The sequence below is a fragment of the Apodemus sylvaticus genome, chromosome 5, assembly GCF_947179515.1.
Source record: "Apodemus sylvaticus chromosome 5, mApoSyl1.1, whole genome shotgun sequence".
Taxonomy (NCBI): domain Eukaryota; kingdom Metazoa; phylum Chordata; class Mammalia; order Rodentia; family Muridae; genus Apodemus; species Apodemus sylvaticus.
In genome coordinates, this window is record NC_067476.1 from 141,941,806 (window position 1) to 141,962,141 (window position 20,336).

A 20,336-nucleotide genomic window follows, 5' to 3' on the forward strand; every position below is an offset into this window, starting at 1 on the left:
CCTACAGGATTCCTTCGCTGTTACACTACTGTCATGGTCACCTAGGCACAGAGGTACTGGGGAGCACACCCACCCTAGGGACACTCATGCCGGATGATTCCCTGAAGGCAGTTGCCTTGCGGATTCCCTACTGGGAGAAGAACGCTACGTCCCAGGCGGGTTCTGTCCCCGCGCTGAGCTTGCAGGGGAGTGAAGGGGACCCGAGTCTGTGGGATGGGAGGCCCACAGAGGCTGAGTCACCTCTTCTGAGTCAGGGATCCTCCTCTTTCTTCTCCCCTCCCCCTCCCTCTCTCCCCGAGCCCCCACTAGGGCTTGGCCCAGAGAGCCCGCGAGCGAGCTAGCGAGCGAGGAGGCCGGCTGGCCAGAGCCAGGGCGGAGACGGTCATCTCGTCCCGCAGTGGTCCGTGGGGTGGCGGGGGGGGGGGGGGAAAGGGCGGGGGAAGGCAAGGCAGGCAGCCGAGGAGGCGGAGGCAGGGGCTGGGCACAGCGAGCTAGGAGGCAGGCTCGCGGCCGCCCCTGGGCTGGGCGCGGAGGCCGCGGCGGGGGCGGGCCGCGCGGCGGGCGCCAGGCCCGGGGCTGTGGGCACGGTGCCCAGCCCCCGGCGCACGCCGACCGCCGCGGCCGCCGCCGCCGCTGCTGCAGTCGGCATCCATCAGCGGGCGGGGGTGTCGCGGAACAGGCTGCTCCGCAGAGCCCGCCCGCGCCGCCCCGCCCCGCGGCCTGCGGGCCCGGAGGAGCCGAGGGGACCGGCCCTCGCCCAGCCGGCCCGAGATGGGGACCCCCAGGCCCAGGTAGGCACGTGGGGACCGGTGATCAGACGGCATGGGGGACCCGGGATGTGCTATATCTAGGCCCAGTCTCCGGCTGTGGGGGTAGAGATGGGGTGAGATTAGGAGCTGAGTCTGAAGGCTCTTAGCCCCCTTGGCCAGTATTGGAGAGCCTTTTGCTGGTCCTCTCACCTCTACAGCTTCCACAGTGCCAGGAGTCAGATGTGTCAGCTGGCACCTTGGTGTAGAATGGGCCTTTGCTGGACGGTGGGCTCAGGAAGCTGGCCCACTCTGTTCTGGAAAACCATCCCAGCTGCTTCCTTTGGTGGCCCAGGGCTCTCTGGTTTTCTTCTCTTGGCTTCTGATGTTACAGGACAATATCTTGGCTAGAGGTCGGCTGCTTGGATACTGTTCTCAGTACCTTCCTCATCCTTTGCTACAGACCGTTTTCTCACTTGCGTTGGCTCTCCGTCCCTCCTCCTTTCCCTGCCTGAGCTGGGTGTATGAACCTTACCTCCAGGACGTTCTGAGGGTTCGGACTGGCTGGTAGTTCTACCCTCTGATCAGAGATACATGCCTCGTGTGTGTCATTTGTACCTGGAACCTTCACACTTGGAGAGGTCAAACTCCCAAGAGGCTGGGGTCTTGGCGACAGGTATAGGTGTTTCGGTAACTCAAACCACTATGGTATTTATTGGGTGCCGAAGTCTCCGACTGGTTGTATGGGTCAGAGAGTCCATGGTTTTGGAAAGGCTGAGCAAGCTCCTGGAGGATATTCTGAAGCTGCTGCCTCTCTCTCTCTCCTGCCAGCCATGGCTCTAGCATCTTGCTTCCCCCCCAGAGCTCTGCGATGCACTGGGTGGTGGGGGGTGGGGGAGAACTAACCACGTGTTCCTACCATCACTCTGTATTGGCATGTCACCTCTCCTGCACACCAAGGTGGGAGTGTAAAAGGGTTGGATTTAGGACCTCTCTGGAGTGTGTGGGAGCCAGCTGCTCCGTCGGCCTGGTCTCTGTGAGCCTTAGGAGCCTTCCAGATTCATAGCAGTTGGATGGTGGCCCCAGAGGCTCCTGTCCTAGGCTAGGGTGTACAGAATAGAAGTGCTGTGTGCCTGTCACCCATCCGTGACTCCAGATGGAGCTTGTGGCAGAGTCAGCCTGTACCAGCTTCTTGTCAGTCATGGTGGCCCAGAGAGACTGCCAGTCGTGGGGCCAGTTCTGGTGGCCGGCCTGAGATCCCACGTCCCCAGAAACTGATGCACAAAATGTATGACTTATAGGCACGGAGCCTCTAGGATTTGGGGGACACCTGACAGCAGGCCTGGAGGAGAGCATTGTGGGGAAGGGGCTTTGTTCCTTCCTCTTAAAGCATTCCCTGGGCCTTGGGGCAGAGCTCTGGGTCCTGCTCTGTGAGCTTCTTGAAGAAGTTCTATGGTGGAGCCCCACATGAGATAAGGCTGGGTCCTATTCTCACGGCATTAATATAGAGAGGTGGGTAAAGGTTTAGGAAGCAAGAGAGACGTGTCCAAGGTCACAGCTCCTGAGCAAGAGCCAGTACTCTCTTAAGTTGAGGACTTAAACTTTTTGATTAAGGTTTCTTCCTCACCCAGATGCCTGCCCCCTGGCTGCCATGGCTGTCTCTCCCTATGTCGCACTCTGCCAGAGGATGTGCCCTCCAGGCTGAGGCCAGGGCCCGCTTTCCCGAGAACCCTCACGCTGCCTCCCAGCTCAGCTTCCTCGTGGTGAACATGCAGACTGGCTCGTGAAGGGCCTTGGCTCTTCTTGGTGTATTCAGGATGGACAGGGCTCTTGGGGTCCAGAGATATTCTGCGCCTGAGCTTCCAGGGCAGGGAGAGGCGAGGTGGTAGAAAAGGGCTCTTGACTAAGCTAGCTGCAGTGGGAAGCTCCAACCTCACACCGTGTCTAGACTTCTCTGCACTCCTTATTAAAGGGACATGATCATTTCATCCTGGAGCAATCCTGGTGACCGTGCAATCAGAGGGACGGTATTTATTGAGCACTTAACGTGTGCCATGCCCTGATAAGTGCTTCGAATCCTCTCCCAGCTGCTCTATTAGATAATATTATTATACACTCTTAACAGATGAACAGAGGCTCACAGGGCTTGCCTGCCTGAGGTCACACGGCTGGAAAGTGTGGGGCTGCAGGAGCCCAGAGCCTCTTCTTTCACCATGACATTATAGCCGGGACAGTGTCTCGTCGGAGCACCTGGCTAGTGTCCAGCAGAACCCAGTAATTAGCTAGTAGACGGGGAGGGGGGCTGGTCCAGATAGAGAAGTCCATGTTCCCAGTAGGATGAGCCAACGGCAGCTCTATGGGCTGAATGCAGCCCTGGTCTTCAGGAGACGAGTCAATGAGGTATGGGTGGGAGGGGTCAGCTAGCTGGCCCTGCCGCTTGCCCCTGCTACATTTGGTAGGGCTCCAGCAGGCAGAAGCCACACAGAGGGGAATGTACAAGCACCGGCTGGGACAGTATCTCTGTCAGCAGGGACCTGTGCCTGGCTGGGGGTGGCAGCAAGCTGGCCCTGCTTTCTTAGTAGGAAGGAGACTTATGGATAAGAATAGCAACAGCTAACATTTATTGAGCTCCTACTACATGCCAGAAACTATTTTCACATCTTACGTGTACAACTCCTACATTCCTCACAAAACCCTGCGAGGTAGCGACTTTTCCTCCTCCTGCTTTCATATTAGTAGCTTACTGAAGGAAGCTGAGGTGTCTGGAGGCAGGCTGGGTTAGAGCCGATTTCCCGAGCTTTCACAGAGAGACACAGCCTGTACCCTTCAGGGTCATCTAATCAGATGTGGGCCATTTCTCAGAAGTCTCAGGTTTCGCTGGCCAGGCTGGCCATGGTGCACATGTCTGCGATAGCAGAACTTGGGAGGTGGAGGCAGAAGGATTGTCATGAATTTGAGGCTAGCTTGGGAATACAGAGTGAGCTCCTTGCTAACCAGCCATAGTGAGATTCAGTCACCAAAAACTGAACAAAGAGAAAGGACCAGCGAGATGGCTGAGTGAGCACGGTACCTTGCTGGACAAGCCTGCGGATCTGTCTACAGTAGAGGGGAGAACTGATTCATGAAAGTTGTCATTTGATGGCCATGCATGTGCCACACACCCATGTACATACTAATGATGATGATGATGGTAGTGGTGGTGGAGGTGATGACAAAGATAAATAAAATTTTAAAAGTTTGGAGAGACGGCTCAGTGATTAATCCTTTGCTGCTTTTGCGGGGGATCAGGATTTGTTCCCACCACTGATATTGGGTATTGCTGTCTGTAACCCCATCTGTAGGGAACTTGATATCCTCTTCTGGCCTTTGAGGGTGCGCTTGTGCATTTGAGCACACACACACACACACACACACACACACACACACACAAGGGGGGGGGGGGAAGGAGACCTCTAAAGGTCTTATCAAGTCATGGATTACAGAACCATCTTGGCCCCAGAGATAGATAGTGTCTGCCTATTTTGATGCACAGGGAAGGTTTTAAGAAGAGGTGGGCCCCTTAAGCTGGATACTAATTCTAGGTGAGAGTTTGGACGTTATAGGGATGTGGGAGGAAAATGGATGCCTTTGAAGAACAGGTGACACCATGTGCCGGTGCCAAGCCCAAGGTGCTGAGAGGTGACTCAGAAAGTCGGCTTGTGTGTGTGTCTCTGAGCAAGCTCTCCGATTCGCTCTGCTTGGGACCAGGTCTGTGGCCTTGGGGACATCACTTTGCTGCTTTGGACTGTGGGACCCTCATGGTGGTTATTACATAAAGCCTCTCCATGGTCCTGGCACATCGCAGCAACTCTGAGAATTTCTCCTCTTCCCCTTCTGTCTTTTAAATGTCTGGATGTGAGCCTGGAGATGCTGGGGACCTTTGAGAGGATTTGGCCCGCGGAGGCGTGTGGCGGGATGGTGTTTGGGAAAGGTCTCTCTGGTAGGTGTGTGGCCCACAGAGAAGGCCCGGACTGTGACCTTGCAGAGAAGCCTCCTATTGGAGAGTTGGGCTGGGAAGGGAGAAAGGTTGAAGCGCCATTGATGTCCCTCCATGGGATGTCACGTAGCTTGCCAGGTTGAGGGAGGAACAGTGTGGGAGTGGGAAGAGCCATGGGGAGTTCAGCTTGAGGCTTGGTGAGATAGAGAAGGGCTGGTCCCCTGTCAATCATTCGGCGGGTTGGACAGCATCTTACTTGAGCATCTGGCTTTTTTCTTTTGAATGAATTCCTTTGGATAAATCCCCGTCAGAGCTCATCTATAATAGCAGCAAATTGGGACTAAATGTCCAACAATAGGAAGATGATTGGGAACGTTTCGGAACATACACTGGATAAAATAGTTTGCAGTCGTGAACAGCCGCCAATCTCCTCAGAGCGTGGAGCTGGGTGCTGCAGAGTCCCTGGCCTCCATTCTGTGTGTCACGCTTATGACTGCCCAGTGCCAGCCATGCCGTGGGTCCCTTCCTGTGCATGAGAAGGGAAGGCTTGCCCATGTCATCTGGAGGGCGGGATTCCTGTCTTACTCCTGGCTTTATCCCTGCCATGTGCTTCCTCTGGGATCAGAGAAGCGAAGGGGGGAGGGGATTTGTTCAAGGTCGTGTACTTTTTTTGTTTCTTTGTTTGTTTGTTTGTTTGTTTGTTTTTCGAGACAGGGTTTCTCTGTATAGCCCCTGGCTGTCCTGGAACTCACTGTAGACCAGGCTGGCCTCAAACAAAAAAATCTGCCTGCCTCTGCCTCCCAAGTACTGGGATTAAAGGCATGCGCCACCACTGCCTAGCTGGCCACGTACTTTTTAAACTTTTATTTTTAAGTTTTTAAAATACTCATTTTTATTTTATGTGTCTGGGTGTTTTGCCTGCATGTATGCTGAGTACCACATGCATGCCTGGTGCCTGCAGAGGCCAGAAGAGGACATCAGACTCTCTGGGACTGGAGTCATAGGTGGTTGTGAGCCGCCGCATGGGGGCTGGGAATTAAGCTCTGGCCCTCTGGAGCAGCAGCCAGTGCTGTTAACCACTGGGGCAGCTTCGAAGTTCTCATTTCTTTGTTTGTTTGAAATTGTGTGTGTGTGTGTGTGTGTGTGTGTGTACCAAACCTTTGAGCCCAGTGTAGAGAGCAGTCTGCTCACTATGTCATCGAAGGGATGGCTTGGAGCTGGGACTCACCTTTTGTTTTGCCCAGCATCCCTGGATGGCTTTTTGTGGCAAGTTCTAGCTCAGGGAAATGTCAAAATTCAAAGTATAGTCTTACTAAATGCCTATTGTTTTCATCTCCTTGTAAAGTCAAAAATCACAAATTGAGGACCATCTTTAGTGTTGAGGGAGAAGAACAGGAAGACACCATGCAAGGACTTGGGAGTCTCACAGGTCAGGGCTGAAGTCGTATTTCTATATTTTAGCAGTTGCAAAGGGTTGGGGAAATCAGTCGATGTGTTTAAGACTCAGTTTCCTCCCCTTTACTGTGGACAGTCCCCATACCTGCTCCTAAGACTACCAGAGGACATTCATTAAGGCACACAAAGTGCTAGTGCTAGTTAGTCCACAGAAAAGCACTGATGAAAAGGCCGTGAGGTGGTAGGATTGATGTTTAATGAGAAGACCCCACAAAACTCGCCAACATGCAGATTACAGTGGTGTAAGACTGGGTTGGCTCATTAGACACAGGTGGGAAGGGGTCAGCTGGAGTCCCCAAGTACAGTGAGAGGGAAAGAAGACGGACGCAAGCAAATCGTTTTTAAAGTGCTCTCTTGCTCTCTCTCTCTCTCTCTCTCTCTCTCTCTCTCTCATATTTGTGCGCGCATGTGTGTGTGTGTGATATTTTCTGTGAGAGAAGACACACAGTGGCACAGAAATGGAGGTTGAAGGACAACTTACAGGAGATGGCTCTCAACTCCTGCCTTGTTTAGAGGCCGATCTCTCTTCCCTCTCTGCTTGGCCTGTGAACTTCCGGGAGATTCTTTTCTCTGTCCCTTCCACCCCATGGAAGTATTGAGATTACAGATTCGAACTACCATGCCTGGCTTTTTATGTGAGTTCTAGAGACCCACACCGGAGGTCACCAGGCTTGTGCCGCCAGTGCTCCGACTCCCTGAGCCATTCTCTAACACCTTAGTGGCTTCGCTGTGTTAATTAATTCAATTTATTTTTACCTTCTATCTTCACATGGACTGAACTGGGTTGTCAGGCCTGCAAGTGCTTTTACCAGCAGAGCTGCCTCTTAGTTTAATTACAAAGAGGGTCCAGAGAGATGGCTGAGCCGTGTGAAGTACTCGTCCAAGTCTGATGATCTGCATTCTCAGGAAACACTTGGTGGAACTTTAGTGAAACCTACTTCCAAAAATTACCCCTGATTTTCACATGTGCCATGACATGCACCCCCTATGTGTACGTACACACATACACACGCACACACACATACACACAAAATAAGTAAATATAATTTTACAAAAGATTTTTTTTTTAAATCAGAGTAATTCAGAAAATGTTCTCATTTTCTCCACCAAAATCCTACTTTATAGAGGAAGCCAGACCCAATGTGAATCCTTACAGCAGATTTCTGTGTCAGGTCAGGGTCACGAACAGCATCCTTGTTTTGTAGTTGCATTTTAATTTGAGGGTTTATTGTTATTTTTCATGTGCATAAGTAAAATGAGTCTCACAGATGTTCATACCCAAAGATATAGTGTAGTGTCGGGTGCTCCCCAACCCTGGGTTCAGGCCTCAGAACTTCAAGGAAAATGACCACATTAGGCAAATAATGCTTTTGTAGTGGCTTTAATGGATAAATCCTAGCTGGTCTGTCCAGCCTTCTGTTGATGGGCTTTTGAGGTTTTCAGTTTTACTCTGTTCTCAGCAGTACTAACAAGGGAACTCTATTGGTGTTTAAACAACTTCTAAGAATCAAGTGGAGAGAGAGAGAAAAAAAAAGAAACCTCGAGGCCATGAGTCGTCCTTGAAGGTCCGTTTCTCCTGCCTCTTCCCTTCAAGAAGCTTTCCTGACACTCTGAGCTTGAGAAGGAAGGGCCCTGACTTTCTCTTCTCTAATGTGCCCCTGGCCAGCGACATTCTCAGCTTCCTTAGGATGCTGTAAGCTGCCCTGTTGGATCTTGCTGCATCTTATGCTCTGTGTCCTTGGACAAGTCTGTCTGTCTATGTCCTCTGACCGTGGGCACCACTGCCCCAGCAGGTACCTGCTGTGTGTTGTGTGCTGGGCCAGGGTGAGCAGGGCATGTGGCTCCAGGTTGTTTCAGTCTCACTAAATGCCTTTGCCGTAAGAGGCCCTGTTCCCATCTTGCCTGCTCACACTGGCTTCCAGAGAGGCAAACTAAGGTGCCCAAGTTTGGCTAACCCCTTGGTTTTGTGACCTCCACTCTGGCTTCATTTTCAGAACTACTTTTCTCTGTGCTTCTTCAACCAACCACCTCTCTGTCATTGGTGAGATCCAAACAAAATACTAATTCTGGAAGAATATTCTAGTGGGGCATGAAGATGATCCCAGCTCGTGGGAAGCTGTGTCAGGGTGCTCTCTGAAGGTCAAGGACAGTCTCACCCCCATATTGACTCAGACAAATCAACCAAATAAAAACAAGAATCCTTTAAACTGTAAAGTGTCCTTCATGTGTGTGGGAGAATTAATAATACTATAATTATTTCTACGTCCAGGGCAACAGTAGTTTTGGCTCCGTGGTTTACAGCAAGTTAGAGGTTGTTGGATGTAGCCGGGTGGAGATAGAGCCATCCCAGACTTCCAGCCAGTGGACCTGGGTCTGGTCCTGACTGTGCTCAAGCTGACTAGCTGTGTGACGTCAGCTACCTGATCCAGCCTGGAGTAAACCCTCCACCCTGTATGGCAGCATGAGGAAAGGCCCTGAAAGACTTTCAGACTACTCTGACAAAAGGAGGCCTGGCTGCCTCCTGCAGTGGTTAGCGTGGTCCAAGCAGGAGGTATCTTTCCTCTTTGATGTCCGTACTCTGCAGATCAAGGAAGTCCTGCGGTCCCTGTCCCACACTAGCTAATCCCTCTGCGGCTCCACAATGGCCTCTGAAACTTGTAGACAGAAAGCCAGTGCTGGTAGGTGGTAGCCTCATTGTCCTGTTTCATTTCATTTAATGCCGTTCTTGTGGATACCACAGGCCTTTGACAAAGTGTCCTCTCCCAGTGTCACATCCATGCCTGAGCACCCACCTGTAAGGACAACTGGAGGCTCAGATCCTTTTAGACCACGTGGGCCTGGCTCAGAAAGAGCACAGCCCACACCCTCCCGTTGATTCATTCACATTCGTCTGTCCATCCGTCCGTCCACATGTCTGTCTACTGTGACTGAAGGAAGCCAGTGTTCTCAGCCTTGGGGAAAACCCTGTGGGATGGAGCCCTGCTTCCAGAAGAGAGAGAGTTGCCCTAGGCGGACACCTTTGATGCTTTCTTTGGTGACTTCTCAAGCTTATTCACAGTGGGAACAATGAACGCCCAGAGACAAAAACTACAAGTCCCACATTTTCCTCTCTGAAGGAGTGTGAGTGTTAGCGTGTTGGTCTTTGAATAAAGGTGAGGATGCTGAATATCTCTGGAGCACTAGCTGTGGGTGGGGCTTAATATCACCAAATGCTTTATTGGAGCCTTGCTCATAGAAACGGAGAAGTTGAGTTACAGAGGAGGGTTTTAGAGACTTGCTTGACGTTGTCCTGCTGAATCACCTAACCCGTGAGGGGTATGCTGCCTCTTCCCAGCTCCCGCACCCCCACCCCCACCCCCAGCAGGAACAGGAACAGGACCCTGGCTGGGGAGCAGAATTCCAGCAATGCCTCAGCTCAGGACCTGCTGGTGCACAGGAGAGAAGAGTTAAGGGAACCCAGAGGCATTTGTTGAGGCCCCCATGCTGGCAAGGACAGAAACAGATTTCAGTCCCCAGACCAGATGGGCCAAAGGAGGGAGCAGGGTCACCTGAGCACCACAGTAGCAGGAGCTAGGCAGGGAGCTGAAGAGCTGTCACCACTTCCCACAGAGAGGAAACCAGGAAGGCAGCTCACCACTGTCTTTCTCCTGTCTTCCAGCCAAACCCTTTGAAATCTGCAGTCATGGGAGCTTGAAGGGACAGTTCAGTGGGCTAGCCTCCTGCTTCATGCATATACAGTCTGGATAGGGAAGTACAGACGGACCCACAAGCAAACAAACCAAGCCTGGTAGGCATTGTTGCCAGGGGGTGGGAGAGATGTGTCCCCTTGACACCCCCCCCCCCAAAAAAGAAAGAAGTCTTGTTTGTTGAAAACACCTGCCTGGAATCTCTTGGTGTTTAAGTTGTCTCCTGCACCTCTGACAGTTTCTTTAGCCGTTTCCTCTTTCCCAACTTCCTTCCCACCTCCTTCACGTCCTTCCTCTCCCTTCCTCTCCCCTCCTTCCTACTGCTGCTTCTAGTCCTGAATCAGAGTCCCCTGGAAAACCTGGGGAGAAGTCTTTGGTGTCATCCATGCCCAGGATTTAGAAGAGACAGACACCGTCTAGAGGGTGACTGCTCATGCGCACTCTCCTCTGACTGCAGAGTCCTGGCAGTGTCTGTGACCTGTTATCCTCATGGTATTACTCCAGTGGGTGGGAGGCACACAGGGAAACAGGGAAGTAGCTTACCTGGATGCTCCTCAGGTAGGAAGTGGTAGCGTTGAGAGGAAAACCAATGGTCCAGATTCCCAATGGCTTTGTATCTCAATCTTGAGAAGGCTGCCCTTTGCCAGCTTCACCCCTGAAACACTTAGCATCCACTGAGCTCCCCCAGCCTGAGGATGTTGACATGCAGCATATAGGAGAAGCCTGGATATCCTAGCAATCTAGCCCAGCGTTACGTCCTTGCGAAAGTCAGTTTCTTGGCAGCTGCCGGTTCTCATCAATTTGGTAAGGAGGATAGTGGCAGGAGATTGGTTTAAAAATCCTGTGATTCGGGTCTGATAAATCAGAGGAGAGACTGCCTGGCTAGGAGCCACGAGGGCTCCTGAGGTGACTGCAGCCCAGAAATCCTGGCACCGGTACCAGTTGTCTGATCTTGGGCAGGTTGCTTAACTTTTCTGCTTTATTTTTTCCCATTTGGAAAATGGAGATCCTAAGAGTACCTATTACAGGCTCTTGTAAGGATTAACTATGCAGATTCCATAGATCAATACCTGGCAGACAGCAAGCTATGAATGTTTACTTTGTATAATATTAATTTTCTTATCGTTTCATTTTGAGGTAGTCTCGTTATGTAACTTAGGCTAGTCTTGAACTTCATATCCTCCTGCCTCAACCTCCCAAACTCTGAGATTGCTGACACAAGCCACCACCCAGGGTTCTGTCTGGCTTGGAGGTGGGGTCTTGGGGTTGCCCAGACTGGTCATGAACTCGGTTTCCCATACACTGTGCTCAATATTTATAGTCATTTATCAAAAATTGCTAGAAGGCCTGGCCATAATGGTGAATGAGACAGAAAGCTCCACGGAGCTCATATTCCAGAGGAGAAATAGAAATAAGCAAATCAATCACTGAATGTAATGTCAGTTTGCGATGATGTCTCAAAAAAAAAAAACCCACTGGAAAAACAGACAGACAAAAGGACTTGAATTAACACAATCATAAACAAATTAGCATGCTGTCATGATGGGAAGTTACAGAGACAGACCCATGTCAGATAGGGTGGACAGATGGATGTGAAAGTTGTCACACCAGGAGAGGGGACAGAGTCACTGCTCATGAACAGGGAAGGCAAAGTCCTGATGTAGGGACAAGACGGCACAACCGAAGCACAGGCAGAGGCTGCAAGGACAGCCTTACTGTAGAGGAGGCAGTGTCCGCTGGCAGGGGTAGGAGCAGATGCTAGACAGACAAGGGCAGAGGCCTCTAGAGTGTAATGAGGAGGGTGTGTCTTATTTTGATGGGAAGCCATTAGAGTTATTTTGGGTTTTGTTTGTTGAACAAGAGGCTCAATATGTTGCCCAAGCTGGCCTTGAACTAAGATCCTCCTGCCTCAGCCTCCTGAGGGTTATGATTACAGGCTTGTGCAGCCACATACCACTGGAGGGTTTAATAAGGGCATCCGACTATACTTCTGCAAAGATTCCTGTGGGTGCTTGTGGAGAATAAATCCTAGGAGTGACTGCAGGGAGGGAGACCCCGAATCAAGCAGGTTTTGGCCCCCGGCGGTAGCTAGGGTGGTTGAGAAATGAAGATATCTGATGACTGGACTTGGAGATGCTGACTCACCCCACTCTGGTTCGAAGGTTAACCAGATGTCAGCTGATTCATTTTAAAGAGCTGGTACAGCCGCCAGGCCTAGTGGATATTGCCTCGGCTGAGGAGCCGTCTTCCTGCAGGCTGGAGCCCCAGATGCTGACATCCTGCTGAGCCAGCGCTAGCCCAGGCCACACGGGGCCCCTCCCTCCAGAAGGAGGTGGTATGGGCCCCGTTCACTCTGACATTCTGACTGACCTTTCTTGTCTCTAACCCTGTGTATTTGCCTTCGTTTCGGTGCCACAAGGCTGGCCCTGCTGGCTGGCCTTTGTCTTGTGAAGCCTCCTCTTCCTGCCTGTGTTCTAGGCAGCCATGTCAGCGCTCCTGGTCTGAGTGTTCACTGCTGTGCCAGAAGAGGTCTATGAATGGTGAGGACTCCTTAGCCTGGGCCTGGCCACATTGGTGCTCCGTGATGCGAGTCCTGACACTTGTGACTTGCGGGAAGCTGCCTGCAGGACGCTGGTTCCAGCTCCTCTGCCTGGTCAGCCAGTCCCTCCTGCCAGGTGGTATGAAGCCTCCTTTGTATGGTTCTTGAGAAGAAAGAGCATCACAGCCTGGCCCTTGGCCCACAGGATGACTCAGCCCAAGTGCCTCCTCCTCCTATATGTTTCACCTCTGTTCCTGCCCCCTACCCTAGAAGCCTGCCTTGGGAACAAAGACCACATTCTGGATCAGCCCAGAGGTACCCAGACTCTTGTGCAAGGCTAAAACATACCTCGGAGGATCTAAACCCCTGCAGTGAGCTCCATGGGAACCAGCACAGGTTCCCCCAAGGGCCCTGACTGTACCGCGTCTGCCTGGCCACCCAGCAGCTCTCCCAGTGTGTGCTGGCCTGAATAAGAACCACGTGCACGTGACATAGCCTGCTGTGACAGAAGCCACAGTGCTGTTCTTGGCTCCCTTTCTATGGCCTAGTGAGAGACAATGCTGTTATCCTTGGGCTTGTCAAAGAAAGATTCTTATTATACATTTTTAAAATGTTATTTTTATTTTTAATTAATAAAATTTTAAAATAGGCTTAAACAGGATTTGTTGAGCTCCTTCTCATCCTGTTATGTGAAGCCATGAGCATCTGAAAAAAATTACTTTTTAACATCTAGGGTTTATGTATATGGATTTAGTTGTTTATTTGAGGCCAGATCTTACTTTGCACTTACTATATAATACAGGCTGGCCTCAGACTCATAGCAAGCCTCTGCCACAGCTAGGATCACAGGCATGAACTTCCTTTCATACCTGGATAGCCTCAAGTTTTAAGGCAATTGTTTAAAGATTTGGGCCCTGCCATGGAAGCAGGCGAGGTGGACAACACCTTTCAATCCCAGCACTTGGGATGCAGAGGCAGGTTGGTTTCTGGGAATTCCAGGACAACCTGGTCTACAAAGCAAGTTCCCCGCCAACCAGATGCAGAAGGAAGGAGATGGAAGTGGGATGGGCAGAGAAGGAAAGAAAGAGAGGGAAATCTGGTAGGATCAGCATCATTGTCACCAGCCTGTGGCATGGTGGCGTGTCCTTGGGACGGAGAGGGAAGATTACTTGAGGCCAGGTGTTTGATGCGAGTCTGATCTTGAACAAACTAGAAGGAAAATGTTAGTCTGTTCTGATACTTGGAGATAACATAGTTTGCTGAAATGTCCCTTGCAGATGCCATTTGACTTTCCAGGATGCTGTCCTGACAAGCCTGCTGTAAGCTGAAAACGAAGGCACACTTCATTATTCCCGCTTTATTGGTGATATACTGTAGACAGCCAGGACTTCCTAAAGAGACACAGTGGCAGCACAGAACTAGGAGGAAGAACCCCTGTCCTCAGAGAGCATGGCAGAGGGTGCTGGCTTGTAGTCTCAAGTCTATTTGTTTAAGAATTAGGAGCTACTGAGAAACTTGGAGTGAAAGTGAACCAGGCTGATGTGGTGTGGGGATCGCTGTGGTGTTCAGGAAGAAAGTGACAACCCTAAAACACTGCACTGAAATGTAAAATCCCCAGTAGCAGAGTACTTGGGTTTTCAAATATAAAAGCCTCAGTATTTTCATAGGTTTACTTGTATGACATACTGTCTAGGTGATTTTAATATGCAGTCTTGAAACACACCACCAAGGAGATAGAAGTGCTGCTCGATGTGGAGAAATGGGAATGTTGTGAGCACTGGGACAAGAACAAGTGACTGACAAATGTGGGAAACACGATGTGGGAGCAGAACGCTTTCATGGAAGTCACACAGGGCTCTTTTGCTTGTCTTTGAAGACCTAAGAGATCCCACTCTGTCTTCCATGGGTCCATTCTTATCCCCACACCAACATTACATATGACCACAGCGGGGTCTGTTCAGTTCTAGTTTCCAGTAGATGTGACCCTTAACCCTGAAAGGAACACCACAGTGGACACAGCACAGTGTGAAAGGCCAAGGCGAAGCCAACATGGAATCAGTACAGATGACGCTTGCCAAAAAAACGTGCAGGGAAAAGAATGTTCCGCGAGGTGCGGCTGTAAGAGTGTGCAGATGCTCTGGCGGGGAGACGGCTGGGAAAGGCTTTCTGGAAGCAGGAACAGTTAAGCCACATATTCAGGAAAGGATGTGGAGCAGGCAGAGCACTTGAGGATGCAGGCTGTACCACGCACACCACGAACCTCGGCATGTATCTGGGAGCAATGTAATTCCGTGTTTACCTTGTGCCGGAGCGTTATGTAAGGAGGCGCTTGAAAATTCATGGGGAGTGCTGAGACGGATGTAATGAGAGAGGCCAGATAAAGGAGTTTGAAATTTTAATGCAGGAAATGATGAGCTGTCAGGTTTAAGCTGGAAGGTGGGGATGGGACCAGCATCTGCGAGTCTAGGCAAGCTGAAGTGTTTCTATTCCTGGGCTGAAGCTTTGAAGTCCCGCAACTCTTCTTCTTTTAATGGGGGCTGTGGGGTCCTCAGCATTCATTTCCCTAGCTGTTCATATTTTTAATGCTTTTATTAGCATATATTAAGTTACACAGTGACAGGTTTTCCCATTTCCCATTGTCATGAGGATCTGTGTGTTTACTAAGATGGTGTCGTATGTGTGGATCGTCCACACCTGCCCGTTCGCTCAAATGCTTGCCGAGAAGATACGCCTGCATCTGTGTATCAAGCCCTCTGGCTGTGGCCTCACTGTAGCTCCTTGGTGTTCAGCCTGGGCCTGGTTATGTTGGGTTGGTTTGCTGGGGGTAGTGGAGTACAGGAGAGAGATGGGCTTACCATTCAGATCTGGAGAGCTAGGCCGCCAGTGGGGGAGAGCAGACTGAAGATGCTAAGGGGCAACATTTGAAGATGTGACTGTAACTCAGGTCTTACCTGTGACAGAAGTGGAGTAAGGTAGTTATTTCTCAAATGGTGTCCAGATTTCCACCTGGAAATTCCCCTTGAATGAGTATTTCCTCTGGAATGGCTACCAGAGGATCTGCAGGGAAGTTTGGAATATTCCCTTAAAAATTTCTCTCCTAGCTATTTCCAGGAAGTTACATGTTGAGGAAAGAGTTCCAAGGGTCTGGGCTGAAGCCAAACAGAAGGCCCAGGAAGGGGATCTGTGGATGTACCCTAAAGGCTGCCTGGACACTAGGGTCATGTGAATTCTGCTAGCCACAGCCAAAAGTGTCTAAATATATGCTTTCTGATTTTTAAAACAATTTTAAATATGTTTTATGACTTATGTGTATTTGCCCCGTGTGTGTGTGTGTGTGTGTGTGTGTGTGTGTGTGTGTGTGTGTTGGTGATGGCAGAGGCCCTAAGATGGAGCCAGATAGCCCTCCCCACCCCGCAGCTGAGTACCAGGCAGTTCTGAGCTCCCTGATGTGGGTGCTGGGAATTGAACATCAGGCCCTTTACAAGAACAGCAGGTGTTCTTAACCACTGAGTTCTCTCTTCACCCATCTTTGGATTTGTTTTAAACACAAAGCTATGTAAAGAGTTTTTGCCCATTGACCCCACCAGACCAGGACTGGATGCCCTCAAGCACAGGCTGAAGGAATGAGGGCTCAGCAGATAGGACTGTGAGTGTGACTTTGGTCTCCCTCAGAGCGGCTGTTGTGTGTGTCCAGAGCTCACGTGAGTGGCGGAGTGTCTATGTGAATGGCTTGAAGCTGTCTCCTGGCTCCTTAAGATCAGGGTAGTGGCTGGAATAGAGCCTCTAAGTGAAGCAGTGTGGTCCCGCCCGCTCTTCCTCCCCATCTAGCTGCACACCAGAAGCAGTGGGAGCTGCACCAGCACCAGCTCACAAGGACTTCATGTGGGCCTGTGAGTGGAGGACCCTGGTGACCTCCTCACGGCCCTGGGTTCTCCTGGGCTCTGTTCTGGGCTTGTCCAGTGCCCATGGGAATGCAGCGAGGCAGGCATAGTGACCTGTGGGCTCGAGGCCCTGGAAACCACCCCCCTCCACAGATTTGAATAGGTGAATAAATTAAATGTTTTGTTTGATGTGCCTTGGTTTGGATTTTTTTTTTTTTTGAGATAGGTCTCATTTTGTAGCCTAGGCTGCCCTCAAACTTGTGACAATTCTCCTGCCTCAGCTTCTCACATGCTAGTCATATAGGTGTGACACCCCCCCCCCAACACCTGGCATAGATAAATAAAATGTCTGTGAGCCCTGAAGCACGTGGGTGGTTCCGAGGGCTGGCTGCCTGTCTCTCAGGCCTTGTGTGAATGTTGCTCATATACAGGGCCCTTAGAGGAAGGGTCTAGACCAAAGAGAGATGGTTCCTGCCCATTTCTCTTACTCTGGGTGTGGTCGGGGAAGGGGTGCTTTTGGCTTTAAAACCAAACAACCTTACAAGGTAATATACTTATTACAAATACTCACGTGTTGGTCATGATGGCACAGGCCTGTAACCTCAGCTGGAATCAAGAGTTCAAGCTTCAAGCCCGGTGGGTGGTGGTGGCGCACGCCCTTAATCCCAGCACTTTGGAGGCAGAGGCAGGCGGATTTCTGAGTTCGAGGCCAGCCTGGTCTACAGAGTGAGTTCCAGGACAGCCAGGGCTACACAGAGAAATTCTGTCTCGAAAAAAAACAAACAAAAAAAAAAAACAAAAACAAACAAACAAACAAAAAAAGAGTTCAAGCTTTGGCTGCTGGGGCTGCAGGGCTAGGTTGGACCCCCAGAACCAATCATGGAAGAGAGAACCAAGTTCTGAAAAGTCGTCCTCTGTGTATGTACATGTGTATACATGCAATGGCAACAATAATAAACATTTAAAAATAGTTTTAGTGCCGGCACGGACCACATAGTGAGTTCAAGGCTAGCTCGCCTAGGCTGGGTGCTGAGACCTATGTCTCAAAACTAAAAAAGATCCAAGTGATTCCAAAGTGTCTGGAGTGTAAGTGAAGCTTCCCTCTTGTCCCGTCTCATCCCTAAGGTCTTTTAATTTCCCTAACTTCTCTTGATGGTGGCAAGGACAATCCTAACAACATGAGTAAAACACGGAGCTGCACTGTTGAGTTTGCTGTCTGTAGCATCAGAATAGCTGGACAGCAGCTCCATAGCCTTCTCTGGCATCTCATTTAATGTTTCAGAGGGGAAACCTGTCCCAGAGATATCCCCCCCCCCCCCGAAGTCCCTCAGTCTGTGGACGAGTCCCAGAGAGGCGAAGTGACACATTTGTGGCAGACAGCCTGAGCCCTGCTACCCTGACCACTCCATGGGCAGTAAGGAGAATTTTCTACTGCTATCTACCTGTATTGATCCACGGGGCCCCATCTTGACAGCATTCTGTGAAGCTGAGGCTGGTGTGTGTGTGTGTGTGTGTGTGTGTGTGTGTGTGTTAGAGTTATTGCATTATTGCAGCTTGGGAAGTGAGGGAGCTGCCTAAACTCACACACACAGGTCTGGAATCCAAGGCTTTCTCAGTTTGCACTCAGTGTCCTGCATTAGCTGAGGGGCTGTTATAGGCCAGGTGTAGTGGGACAGTCAGCATGACCGGGGCCTTGCTGGCACCTGGTGCAGAGCACAGCACCCTAGAGACACCCTCATCATCCTTAGAAAGGGTCCAGATCCCAGGTCTGGACACTGAGCGCAGAAGGCCCCACACACTCTCCTTCCCCGTGGCCCCTCTGTCCCTGTCTCCCACCCCTGCCTCCTCTCTGGTTCTTTGTCCATTTGTCTCTGTCCCTCACTGAGTGTGGTTCCTGCCTCCTTGTCACATTATTATCCTTCCTCCTGTCACATGCTCTCTGTCATTCCAATGCAGGCGTGCTTGTCACCATGACAACAGAGACAGGCCCAGATTCTGAGGTGAAGAAGGCTCAGGAGGAGACTCCCCAGCAGCCTGAGGCTGCCGCAGCTGTGACCACCCCGGTGACCCCCACGGGCCACAGCCACGCAGAGACCAATTCCAATGAGAAGCATCTGACCCAGCAGGACACGAGGCCTGCTGAACAGGTGTGTACTGGGGTCTGGGACATCCCTCCTCCCTCCCCACTAGTCCTCCTGGTCCAGTTCTTAGGGTCCTGGTATTTCCTCAGCTGGAAAGGAAGGATTCAGATGTGTTCGTGACCTATTACACATTAAACTCTGGGCTGGGGCATGCTGGCCATTTTATATTTAATTCCCCAGTCCCAAGAGAGAAGGCGTCATCTCTCCCATTTTATGCTGAGAGGATCTGTGACTCAGTGCAGTGAACCCTGTTACCCAAAGCCACATACAAAGCCAGAGGTGGAGCTGAGACCCAGAACGCAAGCCTTTTCACATTAGTCTCTGCCTTCTGCTCAAGCTTGACAAAGCCGGTGAGACCTTGACGGACTCATCCCCTGAGAACTACAGAAGCCTGAGGGGCTCACTGAGCCCTCCATTTACGCTTTCCTCATCTGTAACAGGCACAGAGAGGCAAGGACTTGGCCACACTGATGGAGGAAGCCAGCTCTTTCCTCCATTGTGGTCACCACAGCTTCCATCTTACGTTAGACCTAGAACAGGTAAGATGGGAGAGACCAGACAGATGTCCTGATGAGTCACTCACTGTTCTAGGGAGAGGGACAGGGCAGCTGGTGCTGACTCTGGTTCTCTGGGCTGCTCCTATCTGCAGAGGCTGTCCATCGTAGTAGTAGCCTGCAGGAAGACGACACAGACCCCTCAGCTTGCATGGAAACCGCAAATTCCTATCATTATACACCAATCTGTTTACAACCCCTGGTCACCCTGAGGGTCTTAGAAGGTGGCACGTCTTGTTTTATGGGCATCTTGGCCTCAGGCACCCAGCTACTCCTGGTTGTTTCAAGTTCTCTGACTTCCTTCTTGCTTGGCCCACAGAGCCTGGACATGGGGGATAAGGATTACTCTGAGGCCGATGGCCTGTCGGAGAGGACCACACCCAGTAAGGCCCAGAAATCACCCCAGAAGATTGCCAAGAAGTTCAAGAGTGCCATCTGCCGAGTCACCCTGCTTGATGCCTCTGAGTACGAGTGTGAGGTGGAGGTAGGAACGCCCAGCGCCATATGCCCTGCCCCAGGCTGGCTGGCCGCAGCGCCAGGCGAGCTCCTGTGTGTCCTGAGTCCAAGCCAAAGCACAAGAGGAGCCACTGTGGTGTCCGGAGCGGTGGCTTGGCCTCGTACACCCGAATGCAGATGGTGACACCAAGGTCCAGGAAGGGTCATTACTCCAAATTAAGACTCAGCACAGCCTAGTATCAGGAAAAAAGGTGTCTTGGGGTGCCCGTGCCTTGGTAAAAATGTCACCATTTAAGGATTGATATGCAGAGCTGACCACAGAAGGACAGTCCCACTGTGATTCCAAGTTCCACTCTGTCTCCTGTAACCCCCATCCGCAACCAAAGGCTCACATCTTTTTTTTTTGTTTGTTTGTTTGTTTTTTTGTTTTATCGAGACAGGGTTTCTCTGTGTAGTCCTGGCTGTCCTGGAACTCACTCTGTAGACCAGGCTGGCCTCGAACTCAGAAATCCGCCTGCTTCTGCCTCCCAAGTGCTGGGATTAAAGGCGTGTACCACCACCGCCCGGCTAGGCTCACATCTTTTGATGGGCAGGGAGGCGTCTTCTCTTTCTCTCCCACAAGCCTTAGAACTTTGGGTTTCAGCTGCTTCTCTTGATTTCTGTTAAGCAGAAATCTCCAGAATGCTCCCCTGCAGGTCCATGGTCTAGGAAGACCCTGGCAGGGCCTATAAGAGAAACCTAGATGCTGTGGACATTGCGAACCCAGACAGCAGCGCCTGTGGCAGGAGTGCTGGAGCCTGCCTCCTGTGGGAAGGCTTGCGGGGACTCTTTCTTTGGGCAATGGATCCTGGATCAACTCCCAGCCCCACCAGCAGGTCCACTAGCCTCACAAAACCTCTTCT

At 51.1% G+C, this 20,336-nt stretch overlaps 1 protein-coding gene across 6 annotated transcripts in view; it reads left to right on the forward strand.

Annotated features, from left to right (window-relative positions):
- Positions 1-543: 543 nt before the first annotated feature.
- Epb41l1 (erythrocyte membrane protein band 4.1 like 1) overlaps positions 544-20,336 on the forward strand; it is a 67,885-nt gene continuing 48,092 nt past the window's right edge. For all 6 annotated transcript variants that reach the window (XM_052184088.1, XM_052184092.1, XM_052184087.1 and 3 more), the window contains exons 1-3: positions 544-791; positions 18,240-18,430; positions 19,298-19,462. In XM_052184088.1, the coding sequence (XP_052040048.1) occupies positions 18,254-18,430; positions 19,298-19,462 (342 nt within the window). In that variant the 5' untranslated portion in view covers positions 544-791; positions 18,240-18,253. The remainder of the gene's footprint in view (positions 792-18,239; positions 18,431-19,297; positions 19,463-20,336) is intronic.